Consider the following 25,948-nt stretch of genomic DNA (forward strand, 5'->3'; position numbering starts at 1 on the left):
ATGCGAAATGCTTTCTAATAAAGGCAGGAATGTGTGTCTGTATGTCCGTTTGCAATTTTTATTATTTCGAGAACCGTTCATCCAATCGACTTCACAAGGGAGTGCAGTGTCGCATTTTGTGCAATATGGATGGACACGCGAAACGCGACATTCAGAATTAATAAACTTTTAGTAAACTACAGACAGAACAGCGCGAGCGGGAAGAGGCGCACCTCACGCGGGCAGGGCTTATGCTCCAAGAACGGACACTGCACTAGTGATATAAAACGCACACACACAGGTCTGTTAAATTAAGCAATACTTTTAAGGTAGTCTAATATTTTTCTGAGTAACAAATTGGCACAGTAAGGGTAGATTTAAATAAAGAAAAACGAAATTTAAATAAAGAAAAACGAAATGTAAATAAAGAAAAAACAAAATTTAGTTAAATTAAAAACTAGATTAACTTAGATTGATAATAACGTGTAAAAATGCTAATACATTGTTTCTATTATTCTATTTTCCACAACGTCAAAGTAACAAAACACAAGCTCAGACATGCACTTCGGTCTATACAAACTCCGCTGTTCTCCGCGGTGTCTCAATTACAACCATCAACATAACAGAGAAGAACATGGTAATTGCAAGCCTTGCACATCAGCAAATAGTTCTAATGACAAATAAAAGCGACAGGCCTCAGTTATTAGAAATGTTAATATTTACATACAATTAAAGTAGCCTGTGATCCAACAAATAAACACAAAGTAAAACTGAGAAAATCTCAGACTAAAATACCTACATTTGCTTAATGGGAGAAGTTACATTTCCCCTCCGACATCTTTCTGACATCCGGCTTCACAGCTGTCAGGCTTATGCGCAAGCAGTCCTCCAAAGACTGGTTTGACAGTCGGTTCCTCTCATGAGTTTTTATAAAGTTCATTTTTTCATGTTGATCCGAACATGGTGAGCACATACATGGCCAATGTCTTCAGTGTTTTATACTCTTGGGGACAAGCCACCCAAAAGGCACTAGGGCTGTCAAAATTGCTCAAAATTGCCATTCGAATATTCCCTCTAAAAAAATACACGAATATTCGAACTATTCGAACATCTGGTAGCGCATGTTGTCAATGACGCGCATTACGTCAATAAGAGGCAAAAATAATACAAAGAGACATAACTACTTGTATAGATAGTCTATTTAAGTTTAAACATATATGACAACGTATTACCTACACAAAAACAAGGAAATCAACTAATGGCCAAGACTGCAGACCTTACGCTCTCTCACCCTCACGTTCTCTGCGCATAATGGTTTAAATGAACAAACAAATTTTTGTGCAAGCAATTTAAGGTCGCGACTGTTGTCCCAAATATAGTAGGCTTCATTCAATGATTGAAACAAATATTATTAATATTAATTGAAGTTTTACAGCATATAAAACTGACATTGAATGCACCGAACGAGCTGTGCTGTGGTAAACATGGAACTTTTCCTTGACATGAAACGATAAATAATCAAACCTCGGATCCATCGCTTGACAGAACTCCCCGAAGCCTGCCCCATCCGCGATACTGATCGGTCTCATGTCCTTAAAAATGAACGAAATTATTTTAAAAAATATTTAAAAAAAAAAAGTGTATAGTAATAAACAACCTGCAGTTTAATGTTTGCATTTCTTTCCCTTACTGTACCGAAAATGAACTGAACCGTGACTTTAAAACAGAGGTCCGTACCGAACCGTGATTTTTGCGTACCGTTACACCCCTAATATATATATATATATATAATATCTATTTTAAAAATAATATTTGTATTAAGTCTCGACGGCTCTAGTTCTCAACTGAACATGTGGGAGAAGCGTCACTAAATTTGGTCAAAGAAAACTTTTTCTATATTTGTGAATGTTTATTAAAAGTCCAAAAATTCATAAAAAATCTGAAAAGGCAATATTTTATTTTTTCGGGCAGCATTTTGTGTACACGATTCTAATTTCAATTTTGTTTTTTTTAGCATAGCATTTAAAAATACAATAACAGTTCTTTTTCGTTTTTTCCATCATGGTAAAAAAAAGAAAAACAAATGGATGCAAAAGTTCACGGACCTGGACCACAGAATAATCATTGTTTTTTTATTCGTTTTTTTTAAATTCAAAATTGAAAGTAGAAAAATTGGAAAAGGGCTCCGTTTAGTTTTTTTTCCAAAAAATGTAAAAAAATTCTACTTTTATTTACATTGTTCGTTCAGGTGTAGAAAAATTAATAAACCGCTTGAATATTCGATTTCTACATGTGGGCGGGAATTAAGCACCCGTTTCTGCTAAATGGTCAGCCGAAATCAAACCATGCCATCAGCAGTTCTTCCGCAGTATCACGCAGAATAATACTAGTCCTCCGCTGCTACAGTTTCTTTACACATTTATTGCAACTACATTTAATTTTTTTTCATCAAACAAGCAAATTAATAATGAACAGTCAGGGCCTGAAGCTCCGCTGCGCGTCACTAAACCAAGCCCTTTACACGCCTCTCAGGAACAACGTCACGCAACCCCATCATTTCACCAACAAAGAGAAGTTATCAGAAAACTAATAAGAAATAAATCACTGAAACATGCGCGATCACACAGGAACATGATAAAAGTAGCTGTTTGTTTGTATGCTTTGTTAAATATTCAAACTCAAAAGCATCGATGTTTTAACTATAGAATAAGTGATACATTGATCATAATGATTTAATTTATCAGGACTCAAAATTAAATCACACATAAATACACTTATTTCTATTTTATTTATTTATTTTTAACGCTTATGAAAATAGCCTGCTTATTCAGTCGAGTCTGTTTCTGTTTATTTGTAGCCACAGTAGCCTATACGTCACATTTAGAATGAATGATAATATCTCTATTTTTATAAAAGCCCCTGAAAAAAAACATTATTTTTTTATGATAGGCAACGTGGAGCTATACTCTCGAGACGAGACTTGTGACAGATAATATAAGTTACTAAATAAATACACGATTGTGGTAGAGAATAAGAAGCTGACGTCTGATTTCTTTAAGCGGTCATATTTACCATGTTTACTATGGTAACATGTTTAGCGTGCATAGTCTTTTACATCGCTTAAAATATTTCTGCCTTGTTTACGTGATTATAAACCACATCGAATCGGATCACGTTATTTCAAACACTCGCTGCTGACTGAAAGTGAGTTTTGAGCTCAACTTATTTTATAAAGTGTTTAATGCTGGTATTATAGCTGTTAGGCTTCTGAACTGATCCGCAATGCAGACGCTCTCTATTTTTATAAAAGCTCCCAAACAAAAATTATTATTATATTTAGATGATATGCTACGTGGAGCTAAACTCTCGAGACGAGACTTATGACAAAATAAAATATATTAAATAAATACACAATTGTGATAGAGAATAAGAAGCTGACGTCTGATCTCTCCTGGTTGCATTTACCATGTTTACTATGGTAACGTTAATGTTTAGCGTGCATAATCTTTTACATCGCTTATAAAGATTTCTGCCTTGCTTAGTGATTATAATCTACATTGGATCAAGTTATTTCAAACACTCGCTGCTGAGTAAGAGTGATTTTTGAACTCAACTGATTTTAAAAAGTATTTAATGCTAAAGTTTATAACTGTTATCTTTCTGAAATGATCCGCAGCAGACGCTCTCCAGACTCAGAGAAACTCCGCCTTTGTTCAGAACCACTCCTCTAGCCCCAGCTGGCCCGCTTTGGCCTAAGGTTATCGTTGGGCCAAAAAAACCCTGGTCGTTGGCCCTGAGGAAGCCCAGACTAGGCACGATCTAGCCCCGGAAGTGACAGTGGAAACGTGACTGGCCCTGGCACGCACTAGCACGCCCGGTTTAAGCTCGCCAGTGGAAATGCGGCTACTGATTCTTATCAGATCACTGTGTCTGAATGAAGGGATGCTCTAGTGTGTGATCTGAACAGCTAAACAGTCCCTGAATAGCTTATAGCTACTAGTGTTTCAGCTATTAAAATAGTTAAGTTTTGTATGTAATAGCAAAGTGATTATATATATATTTTTTTTATTAAGTTAATTTAGAAAAACATTTGGAGCCTTTCGTTTGTTAAATATAACTTTTTTTTTTTTTTTTTTTAAGTAACGACCGACCTGCCAGCGGGCAGACAGGTGATCCTATGTTTGATAAATTTAGCCTTCTCAAATAATCACAACTTGTCTAAAATAAAATCTATAGATATAAAACTGTTCAAGCATATAACAACAGCATTAGATTCTGCCTCATTTGTTGTTGGTGGCTGTTTTTGCCCCATTGACTTCCATTATAATGAAATTTTTTAATTGCAAAGCCATGACACCATATAATCATGCATTCTTGATTGTTTGTGGTTTTCCCTTTTGGGAAGAGGTAAAATTTGTTATTTTTACAGTTGATCACTAGGTGGGACCATTAACCCTTTAGATAGGCCTGTGCAAAAAAGGCCTAGTTTCTGGCTTGTATATGGAGTTATATGAAGTATAACAGCAAATTAAAGTGTTTTAAGTGAGATTCTTGATTGTTGGTGGTTTTCCCTGTTGGGAAGAGGTAACATTTGTTATTTTTATTATTTCTCACACACATACATAGGGATGGGTATCGTTAAGGTTTTAACGGTATTACTACTCTTACTGATACTGCTTAACGGTCCGGTACTTTAACGGTATTCTTATCGGTACTTTGTGTTGTGTAACTTTGTGTTGTGTTAGGCAGTCGAAAACTTTGCATTTCTCTGTCTGCACATAATGCACTTTTGAAAGATGCTTTGACCGATTGCTTGTGTTTCCGCCCTTACATGCAAAAATGTTGTTGCACTTATGACAACCAACATTGTCTGCATCAACTCTAGTGAAGTATAACCACACTTTGGAACGTTTTACTGTCTCCGCCATCGTCACTCTTTGTATTAAGCAGGAGTTTTCGTACTGTAAGGGGCCGTTCACATATCGCGTCTAAAAACGCGTGGAAAATACTAGGCAAGCCGCTTTCGGATTTTTTCCCCCAAAGCCTTCGGGCACTTGCGCTCCTGAGGAGTCTGCCGTTGCTAAGCAACCATGACCTGCTCTCTCCATGAAGAGGCGGAAATTTCAGCAATAGATAAATGGATTTGCAGCACTAAAAACTGCTTGCAGTAGCACTGCTACTAAATGAATAAAAAAATCCACATACAGCTATCAGCTGTTCCTTCATCTTGGCTGAGCTTTCAACGTTGTTACAGAAAAGGTGAGGAAGTTACATGACCTGCGGTGCGGCCGTGTCTCTTCCATTATGAGCGCGCATACCGTGCGCCTACATTTGAAATAATGAACTTGAGCGCGTAAAATACGTGATATGTGAATGGCCCCTTATGCATGTGTGTGTGCCGCGCTCGTTCTTGTTGTGTTTGTGTGTGTTTGTGTGTGTGACTGACAGACAGCCTCCGCGGCGCGCATGAGAGATCTCGCAGATCTCACAAACGTCTTAATATCGCAAATTAGAAATGTTTGGAAAGATAAAATGTGCACGATAACATTATTAAGCAAATCTCTTTGCCCTCGTCACTCTTTATTATTAAGCGGGAGTTTTCATTAGAGCTGAAACAACGAATCGATTTAATCGATTAAAATCGATTATTAAAATAGTTGTCGACTAATTTAGTCATCGATTCGTTGCTAAATAACTTATTTGCCGTAAGCAGGTCATTTCGTGCATATTTCATATCTGCGGTGACCAAAGTGTGGCAGTAATGAGCCACCGGAGGTTTTACTCAGCCAGTACAACAGGAGAAGTAGCGAATTGCCAATAGCTGGCCTTGTTTTATGTCACGTGCTTCCCGAACAGCGTCTCTGCAGCATTCAGCATGATGTGGGAGTATTTTGAGTCTTCAAAAAAGAAGATTAACCTGTAAACTCTGCACTACTGAACTGTTTAAGGGGCCGTTCACATATCGCGTCTTTGCACGCTCATGTTCGTTATTTCCAATGTAGGCGCGCAGTATGCGCGCTCATAATGGAAGCGACGTGGTCGCAACGCGCCCATTTTTCCAGGCGCGTCCGCACCGCATCGAATTAAAAACATTTCAACTTTTCAGAATGCGGCAAGCGCACCGCGGGTCATGTGACAAGAACTAAATAATCAGCTTCATCCTTTCCCATAACAACGTTAAAAGCTCAGCCAAGATGAAGGAACAGCTGATCATAGCTGTATATGGATTTCCATTTTGAAATAAATTTAGTAGCAGAGCTACTGCAAGCGATTTTTAGAGCTGCAAATCCATTTATCCTTTGCTGAAATTTCCGCGTCTTCAAGGAGAGAGCACGTCTTGGTTGCTTAGCAAAGGCAGACGCCTCAGGGGCGCTTCTGCCCGAGCGCTTTGGAAGGAGGAGAAAGCGGCGCGCCTAGCGTTTTCCACGCTTTTTTATGCGCGATATGTGAATGGCCCCTAAGACTTTTATTTGTGCAGATTCTCAGGTACAATGTTGTTTGCAAATGTTTAGTCGTAAAAGCTGATAACATTGCTTTTTAACAGTTAACATTTAAAGCTTTACAAACATGTTCTGTGATCAGTTTGTCGTTTACCAGTTCATAATTCAGTCGTGCAGCCTAATTATGACTGAATGAGAGAGGTAAATGTTTAAAGATATTTGAAATGCACTTTTTTTTTTCTAAGTATTCACTGCTCTTTTTCAAACAGCAGGTTTTTTGTTTTTTGTGTGTGTCCGATTTTTTTTTTTCTGGACAACTTTCTGATGGATTTTACTTTAAATTGTGAGTTCCATTCAGGTTTCATGCCATTGGCACTTTATTTGAAGGATTGTTTACACTTTCACAGCATAAGCTATAAAGCTGTTTCCCAGTAAATAATAAAATACAACGCACTGCAATCTTATTCTGTTTTATCCTTATTCTTCATGAAAATATTTTCTGAAAGATTCCTTAAGCTTTGTTTGGGATGTTAAACTACTTTAGGAGCTCTAAGGACTGCCATGGTGAAAACATTATTTGAAATCTCCTTGTGAAATTTGCTAGAGTATGGGTCAGTGTTTTGATTGCAGAAGAGTTCGACAAAGGATCACTAACACATAATAAAACAACTCCAGGTATATTTTTGATGAGGATATGACAATGCAAAACGGCCGATACCGATATGGTGGCCAATATATTGTGCATCACTAGCGATCATAATCGAATGCGATTCATCTGAAATTATGAATGCGATATTGTGTAGCTTGTCAGAGAACTATAGCCGCATTTCCACCACAGGAACTTTACACAGAAACTAGGGACTTTGGGCTGGTACTCGGTGTGTTTCCACCGCAGGAACCAGGAACTAAAAGTTCCGGGTAAAAAAAATGCCCCTCAGAAAGTCCCTGCTGGTGAGGTAGTACTTTTTTAAAGTTCCGGAACTTGGGTGCTAAACATGCTGATTGGTTGAGTTCATGCAGCATTGTGATTTCAACCACCATTTATTCGGATAATTTTCAAAATATTACTGTTATTTATGGAGCTAATATTATGACAAAATGATTTGAATTTGAATTGTGTAAATTTGAATTATTTGCAAGTGTAATATAACAATTGAATTTTAGGTGGTAGTTTAAATGGTTCAGAATTAGATTTTTTTTAAACGAATATTGAACATTTGAAATTTAACAAATTGAAATGTTTTTATGGCTGAATTTTATAGACATGTATTTTCAAACAACTAGTTTTTTTGTTCTGAATTCTTATACTGCAAATATTCCGTTTGAAAAATTTCAGATTCAAGTCTTCAATAAAGAAATTCGGAACTTCAAATTCAGTTTTCTAAAATTCAATGTCAAAAATTCAAACTCAAAAATTCAGATCTTACAGGAAGTAGGTCACAGGTCATCCACAGGGAACAGTAGATGATCTCAGAAAAGTCGAACAGAGCATTTTGGCCAACTGGGGACTGCGGAAGTTTTCCAGCGCGAATGTGGTGGTGGTTCAAGAGGTTGCCACTCTGACTCTGATCACCCAGAGGTAAGGGATTCTTAAACATGAACTTTGCGACTGTTGCAAAGAGCTGGGACTAGGTCAGAAATAGGATGGGGAATCCGTGTGCTGTTGGGGATTTCACGGGTCGCGTCGCACCGTTCGCGTCCGGTGTTGTGTAATATTCGGTTCCCGTGAAAAACTGTTCCCGTGGGTGGAGTTTACATGAATAAACATTTGTTCCCTAATCAGTGCACACTCCTCAAATCGCTTCTTGGATTATTTTGAACAGGTAACGGAAGTGTCAATGTTAAGCACTGAAGCATTGTAACAGTGTCAAAATAATGCAGTTTGTGTAATATTAATCGTCTGTATGCTGATTTGCTTAATTGATTGCAGGCACACAGAAAAACAATAAGCAAATAACCTATGCTAACCTTGGGATATATATAGTTTCTTAATCATATTTTTTTAAGTGTTTAGCTTTTTATACATTTCATTTGTGAGGCATTAATTGCTGTTTGAATAGTATGATTAGCTAAGTTAGGCTACTGGTGACTATTACTGCAGTGTATTCACGATAATGTTTGAAACAAATATATATGCCGCCTAATAAATATAGCTATAGGCTAGCTATCCTGTGTCATTTATAAAAAGTTTAGTTTGTATAAAGCCAGTGTTTCTGTTACCTAAATAAGTCACATACATAGGGTACGAAAACAATTTTCTTGCAGTGAAAATTTTAATATTGTAATCAATCTAATTTTTAATTGGTTATATAAAACGGTGCATACAATCCTTAAAGTAGTGTTCTGATGCAGTCTTCTTGGACATAGGTCAGCAGGTACTCCAAGAATATTATTTTTACATTTGGATAAGAAATCGTGTCTCATCATCACCAATGTTATAATATGGCTTTGATTTGCTTTTGTGATGTTTCCACATATATTGATCATCATGTAAAGTCACTGTCTGTTTCAGACTGGATGAGAGAGCTGAAGTCACTGGTACAGTAGCTAATCATTGTATGAACTGGACATACATGGAGGCTGTTCTCATCGAGAGACAATAAATATCTCACTCACCTAATTTTGCATTGCTTCATTCCATGCTTACTTTCACACAACTTTCCTTGTCTTTTCAATTTGAGTTATATTCATAAAGCAATTACTTCTTAACTTGTCATAGTAACATTTAATGATTGCAATATTTATGTGATCTACAATATCATTGAGTATAATTTTAAACAGTAAACATACTTAGATAACATGTTATTTGTTGGCCTGCACTCAAAAAATTATTTTTGCTATGTTCAATTTAATTAATTAAAATGAGCACATACAACACAACTCTTGGTAAAAATGGTGCCAACTTAATTTTATTTAACAATGTAATTTTCAAAAAAATTAGGTTTACAACATTTTTTTCAATTAAGTCAACAAGAAAATTTTTGGTTCATCTTAACCCGGATGCACATCATCAACGGAAACAGATGAGCAGAGGTGATTAAGTCTCTCAATCTCATTTAATCTCATGTTTAAAAAATAAAATAAAATTGTTATATTCTTATATGCTCATGTTTTATTTACATTGTCATTTTTTAACTTAGTGAACATGTTTAATTGCCATATTTGCAGTTTTAAGCAAGAAGACACGCAAGGTTAAATGTGCTCATGTAGTGTTGTCACGGTACCAAAATTTCAGTATTCGGTACCGATACCAGTGAAAATCCACGGTTCTTGGTACCAATTTCGGTACCAAAGCAAAACACAAAAATATGCTAATTAAAAAAAAACTTTTTAGCACTAAAAATAAAACCAATGCCATTCTTTATACTTATTTACAATTGTGTTTAAAGTTTTTCTACAAGTTATATAATTATGAAAAACAGTAAACAAGTTTCACCTAAATTTAATTTGTCTTTTAATTTATGAAATTTAAACATTTTATTTCTGGTAAATAAAGGGGATTTTCTATTAAAATTAAAACATGTAAGAAATATTGTGATTTATTTCTTTAAAAAATAAAGTTTTATAAATGTTATCAACAGTAGTAGCAGTATCACATACATTTTACTAAATAATAGTAATATTTCTAGCACAATGCATTTATGTAAAAATTAACCTTTAGGCCTAATGAATGCATATTTGTCATTTTAACTGAACTTAAAACTGGGGGTGATGCTTAAAATATTTTTGGTCATTGATGGTTTCTGTAAAAAAATAGTAATAGATCATATTAATTATTATTCATATTAATTATTATTAAAAGATAATACTACTACTAATTCTACTATCATACTAATGTATATACAATGCACTATGAATTGATGAGCTGCTGGGGCCATGAATATTAATCACGTTGTCTGCGTTCGGTCAAACTGATTTGCTGAAATCAAAACAGGGACGGTACTAAATCAGCGCCAGCCAATGAAATTGCCATTTGCGCATTAGCTCCGCCCACTACCGGAGAAACCGGTATGTGAAGTGACATTCAGCCAAGTATGGTGTCCCATACTCAGAATTTGTGCTCTGCATTTAACCCATCCGAAATGCACACACACAGAGCAGTGAACACACACACACACACTGTGAGCACACACCCGGAGCAGTGGGCAGCCATTTATGCTGCGGCGCCCGGGGAGCAGTTGGGGGTTCGATGCCTTGCTCAAGGGCACCTAAGTCGTGGTATTGAAGGTGGAGAGAGAACTGTACATGCACTCCCCCCACCCACAATTCCTGCCGGCCCAGGACTCGAACTCACAACCTTTCGATTGGGAGTCCGACTCTCTAACCATTAGGCCACGACTTCCCCTTGTCTTCTGCTTGATCAAAAATGAATATGAATAATTCTAAATGAACTCCATTACAGGAAAAGACAATAAAGAATAGTTTACATATAGCGTGTCGATTCAGCGTGGTAAGACTCTCGCTCTCTCTCTTTTGCATTTGTGAGAAACTGAAAAGATCGCTTGATGGAGAGAGAACTCTGAAGCTCAGATGCTGAAATTAATGCAAGCGTCATGCGCTTCAGTCTATGTAGTAAACAAACCCGCACGTCTCTGCCATTCATTAATTCACACAGAGACGCACAGAACACGGATTCATATTTCAGGCAACATTTGCAGCTTAACATTTACAGATACTGGTCCATATGGAGATTTCATTTGATTAATTTATGCTAACTTTGACAAATTCTATGACTGTCCATTTTAAAATGTAAGTTTCATTTTCATGACAGGATTTTGAGATTCTGTCCTCATTTTCTGCTTCGCGGAAAGTGCTGAACCGGGTTTGAACGGGACCTCGGTACTACCGGTACTTAAAGAAACCTGGTACCGTCACATTTAAATTTTTTTAGTACCGACTTGGTACCGAAGTACCGGGTCTTTTGACAACACTATGCTCATGTTTTAAATACAGATTTTTACAAAATGAATTGACTAACATTTTGACTTTCTTCACAGTAGACTATAGGTATACATTAAAAAGGTTTTAATTTAATAGAACACAAGTATTTCACTTTCATTTGGAAGTAACTGTAGAGTCAAGTTAGATAAATGTAATGATTAAAATTATTTCTAGTATGCAGTACAAAAATGTTTGTAGTTGACATTGGATTGTTAGATATAGTAGACATGACCAAATTGAATGTAGTTAACGTGGCATTATTTTATATAGTAGGCATGACAAAATTCAGAGTAGTTAACCTGACAAAATTTTCTCTATTAGGCATGGCAAAACTTTATCTAGTAGGAATGACCAATTTTCTTTTTGTAGTCTTGACTAAAAGAATTTAAGTTTATACAAGATTACAAAATCGTTTCAAACTAATTCGATATTGTTTAGAAAATGTAATTACATTTCGTGGAAAAGTTTACTCAAATTTTTTTAAGTTCGTTCAACAACTTTTTTTTTTTGAGTGTGCATGCCATGTTACTATTAATACACATCAGAGAACTGTCAACATTAAAGAGTGTTGTTAAATTATTGAAATATTAACTTTAATGAATCTCAGAGGATATTAATTTCGGTAAGCGACAGGAGAACAGAGTTTGGCTGACAAAGAAACATTTGAGTTTCACTGTATGTAATAGTTGTAAAATGTGAATAAGATGTTCAAATGTTAAACATTATTTACACAATGGATCACTATTCTTAAAGATGACATGATGAGGTTGTTTTTCAGTGCCTATGGTCAAAGAACAGACACAATGTATGCAATGTATGCTTATGATATTCATTATTATTTTTATTATTAGTAGTTCTTAGATTGTCTAAACTGTTAAGCTCTGTATTTGACTGTTAACTCAATGCAATAAAAGAAAAATGTGTCCATTTTAAAAAGACTGTTCATTTAAATATACAAATTAACTCACATGTTGTTTCAGTGTTGCATGACTCACTCTGTAGAAGATACTTTAAAATCTTAGTAATAGGATAAAATATGTGACAGAAGTAAATGTGCATTTATAATAATAAATACACTGATGGGGCTGTGAAGGCTGGTAAAAACTGGTTATTAAAAAAAAATTAAAGATTAAAGAAAGCATGACACAGGATGCTCACACCGATTTTATTAAGACACAGAAACATTTGTAGTGGTTTGTTTCAGGTTTTGAACTGTATTTTCGGCACTATAAGGTGCACTTAAAAGCCTTTAATTTTCTCAAAAAATTATAATCCGGAGCGCCTTATATATGGATCAAGGCGCTCTGTCAAAATGTTAACATTCTCTTTAGCACAGCTCCATCTAGTGGATGCATAACGCAAACCCAGTCAAACGTTTGACTGCAGTATCTTCTATTCTATGTGCCTTATAATCCGGTGCGCCCTATATATGAAAATAGGCCATTCATTGAAGGTGCGCCTTATAATCCGGTGCGCCTTATAGTGCGGACAATACGGTATACAAATTGTACTAGTCTCTCTCCAATGACAACTAGGTAGTCTAATCAAAGCAAACTATTAAAAATAAAGCCTCACAAATGAAATATATAAAAAGCGAAATACACCAAACAGTAAAAACTGTATTAGGTAAGATAGGTTAAATTACCTTATTGATTGTTTTTCTGTGTGCCTGTAATCAATCAAGCAAAACATGAAAGACAATTTATCATATTACACAAACTATCCATTGTTTTGGCACGGTTGCAGTTAATGCTAATTAACACTTAACATTGACACTTCGTTACCTGTTCAAAATAATCCATTAAAACAAATAGAGTTTTGACGAGCGTGCACTGATATTTTCAGTTCCATTCGTTTGCACGTTGTTTCAAGGACACGCCCATAATAAGGGAACTAATGAATATTCATGTTAACCCCACCCACGGGAACAGTTTTTCACGGGACCGAATATAACACAACACCGGGCTAGTGTTGTCAAAAGACCCGGTACTTCGGTACCAAGTTGGTACTAAAAAAATTTAAATGTGATGGTACCAGGTTTCTTTAAGTACCGGTAGTACCGAGGTCCAGTTCAAACCCGGTTCAGCGCTATGATTTCCGCGAAGCAGAAAACGAGGACGGAATCTCAAAATCCAGTCATGAAAATGAAACTTAAATTTTAATATGGACAGTCATGGAATTTGTCAAAGTTAGCATAAATTAATCAAATCAAATCTCCATATGGACCAGTATCTGTAAATGTTAAGCCGCAAAAGTTGTTTGAAATATGAATCCGTGTTCTGCGCGTCTCTGTGTGAATTAATGAATGGCAGAGACGTGCGGGTTTGTTTACTACATAGACTGAAGCGCATGACGCTTGCATTAATTTCAGCATCTGAGCTTCAGAGTTCTCTCTCCATCAAGCGATCTGAACTTTTCAGTTCATCTCAATGGACGCACAGCGCACCTGTATTTGATGCTCTGTAAACTCTTTGTGAAGGCGAACGATTCACCGATGCTTTACTGATAGCGCTGTTTCTCACACATGCAAAGAGAGAGAGAGAGAGAGCGCGAGAGTCTTACCACGCTGAATCAACACGCTATATGTAAACTATTCTTTGTTGTCTTCTCCTGTCAAAATAATGGAGTTCATTTAGAATTATTCATATTCATTTTCGAACAAGCAGAAGACATACCGGTTTCTCCGGTAGTGGGCGGAGCTAATGCGCAAATGGCAATTTCATTGGCTGGTGCTGATCTATTACCGTCCCTGTTTTGATTTCAGCAAACCAGTTTGACCGAACGCAGACAACGTGATTAATATTCATGAACCCAGCAGCTCATCAATTCATAGTGCATTGTATATACATTAGTATGATAGTAGAATTAGTAGTAGTGTTATCTTTTAATAATAATTAATATGATCTATTACGATGTGGAAAACAAAGGGGATTTACTATTAAAATAAAAACATGAAAGTAGGGCTGGGCGATATATCTAACGATATGATCATGCACACCTAGTCTGTAAATCCGGTTCCGTGATTACCGCTAAATCGGCATCACCTGCTTTTAAATGAAGAGGCATTTAATAGACAGAGCCGTAGATCACTGACAAGCTATGTAATATCGCGTTCATTATCGAAGGCAATTCATTTTGGATAATGAATGTGATATTGCGTAGCTTGTCAGTGATCTACGTCTCTGTCTATTAAATGCCTCTTCATTTAAAAGCAGGTGATGCAGATTTAGCGGTAATCACGGAACCGGATTTACAGACTAGGTGCGCATGATCATATCGTTAGATATATCGCCCAGCCCTACTTTCATGTTTTTATTTTAATAGTAAATCCCCTTTGTTTTCCAAAAAAACAATAAAAAAAATATGGTGAGAAAAATAAAACATTTCATTGGGCCCTAAACAGGTGTACATTGGTGTCAAAAGGGAGGCTTGCTGTCTTTCACATTGAAAACCTTAATCTTTGCAATCTTATTTGCAGCACATATTGCTAAAGCACATATGCAAAATAGGAACCCAGATAATAACACAAGAACATCATGTAGATGTCTATTTGATATACATTTTAGAGCAATTATTTTAATTATCTACAATATGTATCTAAAACATTTTCAGTAAGATGAGAAGTCCTTAGACAACAGATACTTTCAAGATAAAGCGCTTATCACGCAGATTGGAGATGCATATATATGCTTACTAGGTGTATGCGTTTTAGGCTAATCAAGAGCTATACATCAAAAACCTTACTTTACTGCAAAGCAAGTCAAATTAAGTTGATTAAATGAAGCAGCAGCAGCAGCAGTCAAGAAAAAAAAATCACTGTAACCGGAAAGAAGTATACAATGCAATTCAGCAGGCAAGGAATAAAACGTGCAGCAGTGGCATTTCAAATATCCAGAGCATTCCTTTGTAACAGGGATCTGAATAGGTTAGTGGGTGATATATTGATTAAATAGAGCATACTACTAAAAACCAAAACATTTTTTTTTTTGCAATTTCACTTTTTCCCTTTCTCTTTTGAGTTTTACAAGCTCTTCGTGCATAAAGAAGATCTCTAAAGTTGCAAAGACTAAAGTCTCAAATCCAAAGAGATATTCTTCAAAGTAAGGAGTCAACCACGCCTACCTAAAATGGCTTATTCTAACATGCCCCATGTCTACGTCACGATGTGGGAAAATTAGCATAATGCCACCCAAATGTTCACGCAAAGAAAGGTTGCGTAACTTTTATTCTCGCTGTTACCACCACGGCCATGTTGTGGAGATGCTGTGAATTTTGTAGTGAAAACGAAGCTACTTCGTTTGGCCTTGCAAAAGAAGACAACTAGAAATCAAAGGTTAACCTATTTACAACACTGTTCCAGAACAGTTCAACCCAAATATTCAGATGTGTGCAGTGCATTTTGTAGAGAAGGAGGACTGTTTCCTGTGAGAGTAGCCTACAATGGTGGTGTTGGTTTCTATAAAGTGGGGAAATTCCAACTTTGCAAGGACAGTTTGGCATTTCTGACTAGGGCTGGGCGATATGGGCAAAAAAGAAATGTGTATTTGTCTCTGTATTTGTCCAATTTGCAATATCCTATATATATCTCGGTATATTCATCTTATTTCGTATTTGTATATTTAGATTTTTTTTTTTTTATCTATTTATTTCACTTACCGCCCCATGTTCAACAAAACAATACATATTAAAGGATATGAAAACAAAGCTAACATAACAATGTAAGCCTTTATATTATGTGCAAAAAAGGGTTAAAATCATATTTCATTTAGGGCTAGACGATAATTAAATATCAATATGTATCAAGATATAATTTTTTTTCAATAACGGTGATATGGTTTTTAAACATCTCCGATATTATTGGAAATGTATTTTATATATACACATTACCAGTGTTTCCCATAGGAGTGTGAGATATGACGATTTTTGATCGTGGATGATAAATGTAAATGTTTCATTCGCTGGTTTTTCTGTGCTTTTTCTGAGCGTCGCATATACTCGAAGCACACTCGCTAAAGCCTGTCAAACACCACCTGATTATTGAACTATGTTATCTTTTGCACTAATACTGTCAAAACACGTGTATATGTAAACTCAAGTTGGTTATGTCTAAAATGAAAGTAAACAGTTGAGCGAAAAACATAAGTGCCTGAATATTAGATGCGTGCAGGTCTTAAAGGGAAAGTAGGCCTACGGTCATTACTGTCATGGGATAGATCACCCTAAAATTTTATTTCTGTCCTTATTTAATCACTGTTACATTGTCCCAAACCTGTATTAATTTCTTTCTTGTGCTGAACACAAAAGAAGATATTTTGAAGAATGTGAGTAACCAAACAATACTGGTCAATGTTGAATTTGATAGTAGCAAAAAAAGTGCACCTATCGTACCTGAAAATAAAGCACTGTTTGTTTTATTTATAACTTATGTGTAGTTGTATATGCATCTTTGTAATTATTTTATCTTTGTTATTAAAAAATAAGAACAAAGACTTTTATCTTCACCCTCTTTGGCCTAAATCTCTTTCATTCTTTTTTTTTATTTTCTTTTTTTTTTTTTACCTTGAAAGGCTTTTTCTTTATAATAGGGAAATTAGTTTGTCTGTAATGCTCAGACAACTTGCAAAATATTAAAGCCAACATGACAAAGAATTGTGATAAAATCGTGAACCGTGATTTAAAAAAAGGGTTTTGTGATATGGTATTTTTCCCCAGTTGCCCATACATTGACTTATTTGTGGCGTTTGACTTCGTTGATTAAACATAAGCACTGCACGTTTCAAAATCAAAACACGTCGCGGGTGTTTTATATGAATGTATCACTGAAGGGAACCGACTGTTTTCAGAAAAGTTTCGTTGGCAACTTGGCATTTTCATTTTATCTGATAAAGAAGCGCTCATTAAGCGGAGCTGCTTTGATTACAGGCATTACTGGAGATACCGCTAGTTTTACCGCTCTCACAGCGCCTCCTGCTGGCAGACAATCAGTTTGCATTCAAGTGCGTCTCGGGCAAAACAGGTTTTTGTTTTTTTTGACTGCAGCAACTCGGAGCACTTTTCATACTCTTTATACTGGCTAAAGCACATTTGTTTTAATCTATAATAATAATCGGCCTACACTACCGGTCAAAAGTTTTTGAACAGGAGGATTTTTAATGGTTTTAAAATGTTTTTCTTTTAAATAATTCTTCTGCTCACCAAGCCTGCATTTTTTTGATCCAAAGTAATGAAAAAAGTAACATTTTGAAATATTTTCATTATTCAAAAGAACTTTTAAAATTTTTATTTATTCCTGTGATCGAAGCTGAATTTTCAGCATCATTACTCCAGTCTTCAGTGTCACAAGATCCACAAATCATAATATGCTGATTATCAATATTTAAGAGAGTGGAGTACATTTTTTTTTCAGGATTCTTTGAATAGAAAGATCCAAAGATCAGCATTTATCTGAAACAAAGCTTTTGTAACATTATATTCTATACCATTCAAAAGCTTTGAGTCAGTATGATTTCTTTTTCTTTCTTTTTTAAATAGAAATTATTATTTGGCAAAGATGCTTTAAATTGATCAAAAGTGATGATAAAGACATTTATAATGTTACAAAAGATTTCTATTTCAAATAAAATGTTGTTCTTCTCAACTTTCTATTCAAGAAACCTGGAAAAAAAATCTACTCAACTGTTTTCAACAAACATTTTTGAGCAGCAAATCAGAATATTAGAATGATTTCTGAAGGATAATGTTACTGGAGTAATGATGCTAAACATATAGCTTTGAAATCACAAGAATAAATTACATTTTAAAATATTTCCAATTATAAAACAGTTATTTTAAATAGTAAAAATATTTCAAAATGTTACTTTTCTTGCTGTATTTTGGATCAAATAAATGCAGGCTTGGTGAGCAGAAGATACTTTTTTTTAAAACATAAAAAAAAACACTGTTCAAAAACATTTGACTGGTATTATTTATTCATAGGTGTGATCGACAAAGGACAAAAAAGCAGGAAACTATACGGTGCACTTACCCCCACACGCACATGGTGATATAATTTATATAGTATAATAATAAATTAATAAAAGATATTGTACTTGTTTTTTGTTTAAATGAATTTATATATTAAATAATTAAAAAAGGGAAGAAAAATTTAAATACACATCTAAATTAATTAAATTAAAATGTGGGAAATATGCTTCAAAGACGTTTTGAGACAGATGTTTTGTTTTCCCTTATTACTATGGTGTCCTTTACATCTATTAAAAATAACATCTTTATTTGCCTCTATATTTTTGAAAGGTATCTTTTCTTGTGTTTTTGTTCAGCCATTTTGTCAGTGCTTTATTATAGACTTCTATGATTGCTAATCCACAACAGATGAAGATTATTAGGTTGAACGTTCAGAATACAATTCCATAGGTTATATTTCAGCACGAATTTCGCGAATGGACAGCGACTCTTAAGTAGCACGTAGAACGCGTTCATGTCAAGTAAAGTTTTTGGGAAAAGCGCGTGGATTTGCGGAGAGCGTTTATAACCTTGCACGTTGAGAGCGCTCTTCAGAGCTAAGATACATCGTTATCGGGAAACTCGACCCAGATCAGATTTAAGCATTCATTAAAGTGAATCGGTTCAAAGGAGTCATTAGTTCGCAAATCGGACGAGTCATTAGTGGACAGACATGCTTATATGCTCCCAAATATATTTTTAGGTCGCACAGATTAAATTTCAGGAGCATATGCGACAAAAATGTTGGCAATTTTAAGCCTTGTAGAAGCTGCTAAACTTTCTAGCTAGAAGTAAGCAATAACCAACATGGCGTTACTTTGCTAAGTTAGCCCAGAATCGTTTAACATAAATGTTATGGAATCATGACAAAAGTGATCAATTGATTGGTAAAATTTTACTAGACCTGCATATAAAAATGAAAGACAATATATTGGATTTGCTTACATGAATCACCCGTGTTCACGGTCTTCGTCAGTCAACTGAAGCTGTTCACGTGAGTAGATGGTTGGGTGCCCGTACACTTTGAACTTCAATCGTGACAAATTATTGGACTACTTGCGGAGCTACATGACGACATGATTCAAAGGCACAAAAAGCGTTGACAGCGGTGAGCGATCATTATGTTTACCAATACCCGACCCATCGCAACCGCCTACACCCCGAAACCCCCTTTTTTTTTTGTATGAAGGCTAAATACAAAATATAAAAAAATTAAATTATGTTTCTAATTTAGCGGAGAATCCCAGAACAGAAGGGTCATGCACTTCTGACAGATTTTTTTTTATATTTCCATGGCTTTCTAACATTTACTGATGGAGGATATACCTGTGAAATGTAAGCTATGCATTCAGGAAGAGAGCACATCTCAAAAGCATTAAATAGCGTGAGTAGCCTGTGTCTCAGTCAGAGGCACACACAGTCAGTCTTTTTGTCTGAGCATATGACGGGCCGAGCCGCTTAAACTACTGCAAAACTAAATTATAAACTATGCGTTACCAGTTTAATATGGTCTTAATATGAAGCTTGTCGCATGTTAAAAACAATCTGGATTAAGCACTTTCTCCGCAGCAGCTCAGTCTGTGTCCTCACTATATTTTCAGATGCACTCATATTAAACTACTGTATATCAATATAAACGGTTTTGCCTCATATCGAATCGCTTATAAAGAAAATAGATATATCGTACAAACTCAATATACCGCCCAGTCCTACTTCTGACTAAACAGCCTGTAAGTACATTTTCATATGTAAAAGATTTGCCACTGATGATTGAAACGCAAATTTTATGCAGTGTAGAGTAACTGTTAGAGCTTGTTGGTTGTCATTTCTCCGATCACAAATGCAGACATAGTTTTATGTTTACACAGCACGATACGATACCCAACGCAATGCGTAAAAAGACAGTATAAGTCATTATAATCAGTAATTATGTCCCCGCTGGATGCAACAAATGCCTCGTTTGTACTGGGTTTTATTGTTTTTGTCTCATCGCGCCGGGAGACACAACATCGCAGTATATAGTAGAGATCGACCGATATGGGTTTTTCTATAGCCGATGCTGATGTTTAGAGATCAGGGTCAGCCGATTGCCGATATGTTCTGCCGATTTTTAGGGCCGATATCTTGAAGTTTTCGCCTTCATTTGCATGCTAAAATGTCACATTAATAATAAGTGGATGCACAACATTTCTAAACTTATCATCATTCATTGAGCACTGACTTGAACCATCTCTCGAATCTCAATTTTGTGCACTGCACAGTATTAAAAAAAAAAATTATCCAAAGTTAACCAAACGAATCAATAAACCGACCAAGTATTAAATATATAAAACAGGTGTATGAGTCAATCATTTATATAAAAGTTTTAGAGCATTTATCAAGCAGAATTTTTCAAGCTTGTTGGAACATAAATGTACATTTAAATAAAATAAATTGTATAAATAAAATTCAATTAAACCGAAAAATATAAAAAATAAAATATATAAAAAATAAATAATAGTAGTGCTGCAAACAAACTAGCAACCAGCAACATTTGTGTTTGGTATAAATGACACAGAACATCTAAAGTGCATTCTAATTTCAAAATTACATCACAGTCTGTTCATTATTAAAATAAAGTACAGTCAACCAAACACATAAAAGGTTACACTGGTCAGTTTAAATAGACCGTAGTATACCGGTCCACTCTGCTGTTATGCCAAGGACGTTTTTGCTCATGTTAAGAGGATGATCTTTTCCGTCTAGTTTACATAAAAAAAAAAAAAAATAAAAAATAAAAAAAAGATATATATATATATATATATATATATATATATATATATATATATATATATATAATTTTTTTTTTTTTTTTTTTTTTAGTTTAACATTCAGATAGATTGCGAATATGGAAACATTTGGATATGTTGCAACTAGGGATGGGACGATAACCGGTTTTATCGATAACCGTGATAAAATGTGCTGAAGGTTAGTAATATCGTTTAAAAATGAATTATCATTAAAACCGTGTTTGATTATCGCGGTTTTAATAACTCGCTATTAAATCATGTCCAGCCAGCAACAGTCTGACGCAAGCGCAGCGCACAATGTTTGTTTGTTTTTTAGAGAAGGAATGGCGAAAGCCAGTGACTTTTCTATGCTTTTCTATGCTTCTACACTTTTCATTGTAAGGAAGGAAATGCCACAGAATTTAATCTTTCTTTAAATTAAGTGCATAGAGTTGCTTGTTTTATTAGTTGTTTGTTGATTATTAAATATAAAACTTGCTGGAATGTTTTCAGTGTGAGCATCAACTATTTTTGAACACTCATCTCGTTTCAACAAAACCGTGATAATATTGATAATCGTGATAATTTTTGTCACTATAATCGTGATATTAAATTTTCATACCATCCCATCCCTAGTTGCAACCATTGGAGTCACTTCATAAACAAGCATTAAAAACATTGGACCGTAAGGGTAATAGATACCATCATTGTCACATAATCAAAAAACACAACATGTTTAGCTTTGAAAATTACAGACACTTTGCTGATGCCTGTCTTGTCTTTAAGATTCTCCGTGGGCTTGCTCCTCCACCACTGTGCCAGTTTATAAAACAGAAAGACAAGGTCACTAGAGTAACCAGAGCAACCACCAGAGGGGACTGCATAGTTCAATATAGACAAAGTAAGATTGGAAACACAGCCTTTTCTGTCAGAGCTACGATTTTTTGGAATAGTCTGCCCAATGAGTTAAGGGAGTGTAATAGTCTCTCCTCTTTTAAAAAACAGCTTAAAGTTTGGCTTAGGGACAATTATAATTGTAACCATACACCAAATATTTAAGTCCATGAACAAACTTTTTCCTTCTCTGTTCATTCCCTTTTTTATTTATATTGTATTCACTTATACTGTAATTAAGTTGAGGGCTAGGTGAGGTGAGCAATATATTGTCTGTTTGAGGGTATGTTTATATTGTTTTAAAATTCCTGCTGTATTTATTACATTGCTATTGTATTTATTAAATTTATAGTGTATTTTTATTGACTTGTATTCTTAGGGTGTCTGTTAAGATCTGGCTAGGGGCAACAGATGGAAACTTGTTTACAGCAAGTAATTTGTCTGTTAATCAATGAGCATTGTCCCTATCAAATAAATAAATAAATAAAATAAATAAAATAAATGTGCAGAACGAGATGTGAGCAATAACCTCCAAATACATCTGGCCAAACCCACGCTCCCTACTAGTCCTCGTATGCACGCACACATGCACTGTCACGATCTAATGCACTATAAATGCCAGATTTTTAAAAACAAATAGGCCTAGCGGAAAGTAAAAATTCAAAATCGAACATTTTGCAGAACAGAATCAAACAAAAACGTACCGGTCATAATACTTGCATAAATGTTTCATGTGAAAAAAGTGGTTCACTGACTCTGCAGCACAGCCACAAGTGCCACAGTTAATTTTGGAATAATTTTATTTTTATAGTGTCATTTAAAAAAAATTGCAATTGCATTTTAAAATACAACAACGAGCACAACAAAACCATTTTAAGAGGCCTCCTTGACAGAAAACAGTCAACAAAGTAAAATGATCTCAAACGTATGGCGTGCTCGCTTCATTTTATCAAATGATCCTAATCACAACTATTCATTTTACACTCCTCCTACTAGCATTTTATTCAGCCTAAAAGCCCTTTAATTTGGGTGAGAAAGCTTTTTTTCCAAGTGGCTTTTGCACATAATAATACCACTGCAGATGCATTTAGCAGCATTAAGGTTATTAATTGATTGTTAATTTAAACGACGATCGATCAAGGAAATTATCGAGTACTGACATCCCTAAATGCAAATGAGTTGGATGGAAACCTGGCTATTGTCTGCATCAAACCATGCTTCCGAACAAATGTCAGTCACCGTTCAGGGGTGCGTTTCCCAAAACCATAGTTGCTAACCTGTTAGCAACTTAGTTGGTTGGCAATGAGAAATTGCATTGCAACTAACAAAGTTACTTAGTTAGCAACTATGGTTTTGGGAAACGCACCCCAGGGCAGCTCCAGGACAGCTGTCTCTCCAAACACGGTGCTGTCTGTGAGCGGGGCAGAGTAACATCACGCTGCAGTGTTTGTGAGAGCTGCCAATGTCTCCACCCCATTTACAGAGTGAAATTCTCCCAGGACTGTTGTTGAATCTTCCAAAAGTTTTGGCTTGGGGTCCTTCACATGTGGCAGCAGCACTTTCCACTGCACCAATAACACGGGGCTGCCCTCCGACGTGCCTGACTTTAAATCCGTGCTACTAAACATGGATATATCAGTCGACCTCTAGTATATAAGGGCCGTAACATATCCGTCAAGTGCTTGAGCAATTCGGCCAATCACAAAGCACTGGATAGCTGTCCAATCAGCGCACACCTCGGTTTTCAGAATGAAGAGCTTTTCAGAAAGGCAGGGCATAGAGGAGAAACAATGATGTACAGTATGTGGAAAATAATGTGTTTTTTTTAACCTTAAACCACATAAACACATTGCATTACACCAAAAACACAAAATAATGTTGTTTTTAGCAACGTCATATGACTCCTTAGATTAAATTACTTTCAAAAATAATTTTACAAATTTAACTACAAATAATTTGAAATATGTTAGTGCAGCAATGTTGTGCATGTGTTATTGTGTGTAGTTTTTTTATAGCTTTGAAGGGAAGCATCATAATAAAAAAAAAACATCTTAATGTATAGCTCAGTTGTGTATGCACATTCAGTAGCTTAAAGTTTTCTTAAGCTACGATATAATCACTTTGTATGTTGAGCAGAGCAAAATGTAACATGGCAGCACAATAAAACCAAACTTAACTTTCTACTTTTTTTTTTTTTTTGAGTGTCAAAATCAGAACAATAATGTAACTGGATTAAACCACTGGCTCTCATCATCACGCTCTCTTTATGCACTTTTGGACCCCAGTGACTTTAATTATGTTCATAACAACAGCGGAAACATTTTTAGATTGTGTTTTGCAGTATAAAGAAAAGCTAGTATGGAACTAGATAAGGACAAGCAGATAATGGGAGACGTTTAATTTTTGGAGGGGAAACCTCTCTGTGGAGAAAAACGCACCAATGAAATGTGTATTATAACCGAAAATGGTGGACACACCTGGTTCTACAGATTTGGAATTAAATCAAGTCTAAAAATGCTGCTGCCTTAAAATACCAATGAAGAACAAATACTGCCGATCCGAAATGCATCTACGATGGCCAGAAACGCTGCTTATTCAGAAGACACCCACGATGCCTGAAAACGTCCATTTCTATGACACCCACGGTGCTGCAAAAGCGCTTTTGACTCAAACGACGACTACAATGCCTGTTCTGAAAGTACAATACATGATGCCCAAATGCAGACCACATCTATGAAGCCCAATGAATGAGTATTTGTGATCAGATATCAACACTGCTGTCTAGGTACGCAGTTCTCTGTGTTTTGACAACCTGCACGATTTTCTCTCACCTGTCCGCCAGCTCCAGAACCTCATGCACGTTAGCGGTGCTCACTCGTATCTCGCCCGTGTACATGAACTGGATGACGCTCTCCACCGTCTCCTGGTCGAGGCCTGCCTCGCTGCTCCACTCCTTCATTTCCACCCGCCGCGTCACCGACTCCGAAAACTGACCCCCGAGCAGCGGTGTGAAATAATCCGTGGCCGCAGCCAAGACTGAGCGGTGGGCGCAGAACTCGAAGCTGTTGGCGGCTCCCGGGGCACTGCTGAACGCCAGCGTCACGTCGCAGAAGAGCCCGAGTTTGCGCTGCTCGTTTTGACGCCGGGAGAGTTCCGAGCAATGGGACGCGGAGGCAAACTCCTCGGCCTCCTCAGACTCGCCGTCTCCAGCTAGAGTGTTCGCCGTGCTCGGACCGCCGCTGTGTCGGCTAGCGTCTTCTGGATTCGGTGCGGCTGTAGCCATCTCGGTGTCTGCACGGTCGTTTCGTGAAGTGCGTAGTATGTTGAGGTGGTGGAGCACACTCAAACATACACACTCCAACATAAACAGCGCTCGACATGCACATGCGCACATACACCGCAGGAGTCCTGTTGACGTTATTTTTCTTCTTCTTTCATTTTTTGTCGCATTGCATTCTCAGTGCATACCGCCACCTACTTTTACTATTATGCAGACATGATTTCTTACGATTAGTTTTTCCTTTTTTTTCTTCCTCACATATCAATCCTTATATAATTATTTTATGCTCCATCTCATTCCATCTCTTCATATCCGATCTGACGCTGCGTGTTCAGCTCCTCCAGACCGGCCTATGAAATCTGGAATAGACAAAATCATCCTTATTCTATATTAAATCCTTTCACTTAATCCTGTAGTATATATGTATTGTGACGGGGTGAAGAAGCACACGACACGAGGATCAAGGTGCGTTCCCCGAAGGGTGGATTTTATTGACCAACGTGAGGGGAAAATAGCCAACGTGAGGGGTTTCCGGTGCTCGGTCTTCTCTCCCTTTCTCTCGCTCTCTCTCTCTCTCTCGGTGCGCAGTGCTGTGTGGGTCCGTGTAGTCCGTGTCTGTTGAGGGCTGGCGGTCACACGCTGCT

General features: G+C 36.2%; 1 protein-coding gene across 1 annotated transcript in view; it reads right to left on the reverse strand.

Moving 5' to 3' along the window:
* LOC132122091 (kelch-like protein 11) overlaps nt 1-25,499 on the reverse strand; it is a 32,509-nt gene extending 7,010 nt beyond the window's left edge. The window contains exon 1 of the mRNA XM_059531975.1: nt 24,856-25,499. Within this exon, the coding sequence (XP_059387958.1) occupies nt 24,856-25,418 (563 nt within the window). The 5' untranslated portion in view covers nt 25,419-25,499. The remainder of the gene's footprint in view (nt 1-24,855) is intronic.
* Nucleotides 25,500-25,948: the final 449 nt, after the last annotated feature.

This window comes from Carassius carassius, chromosome 40 (genome assembly GCF_963082965.1).
Source record: "Carassius carassius chromosome 40, fCarCar2.1, whole genome shotgun sequence".
Lineage (NCBI taxonomy): Eukaryota > Metazoa > Chordata > Actinopteri > Cypriniformes > Cyprinidae > Carassius > Carassius carassius.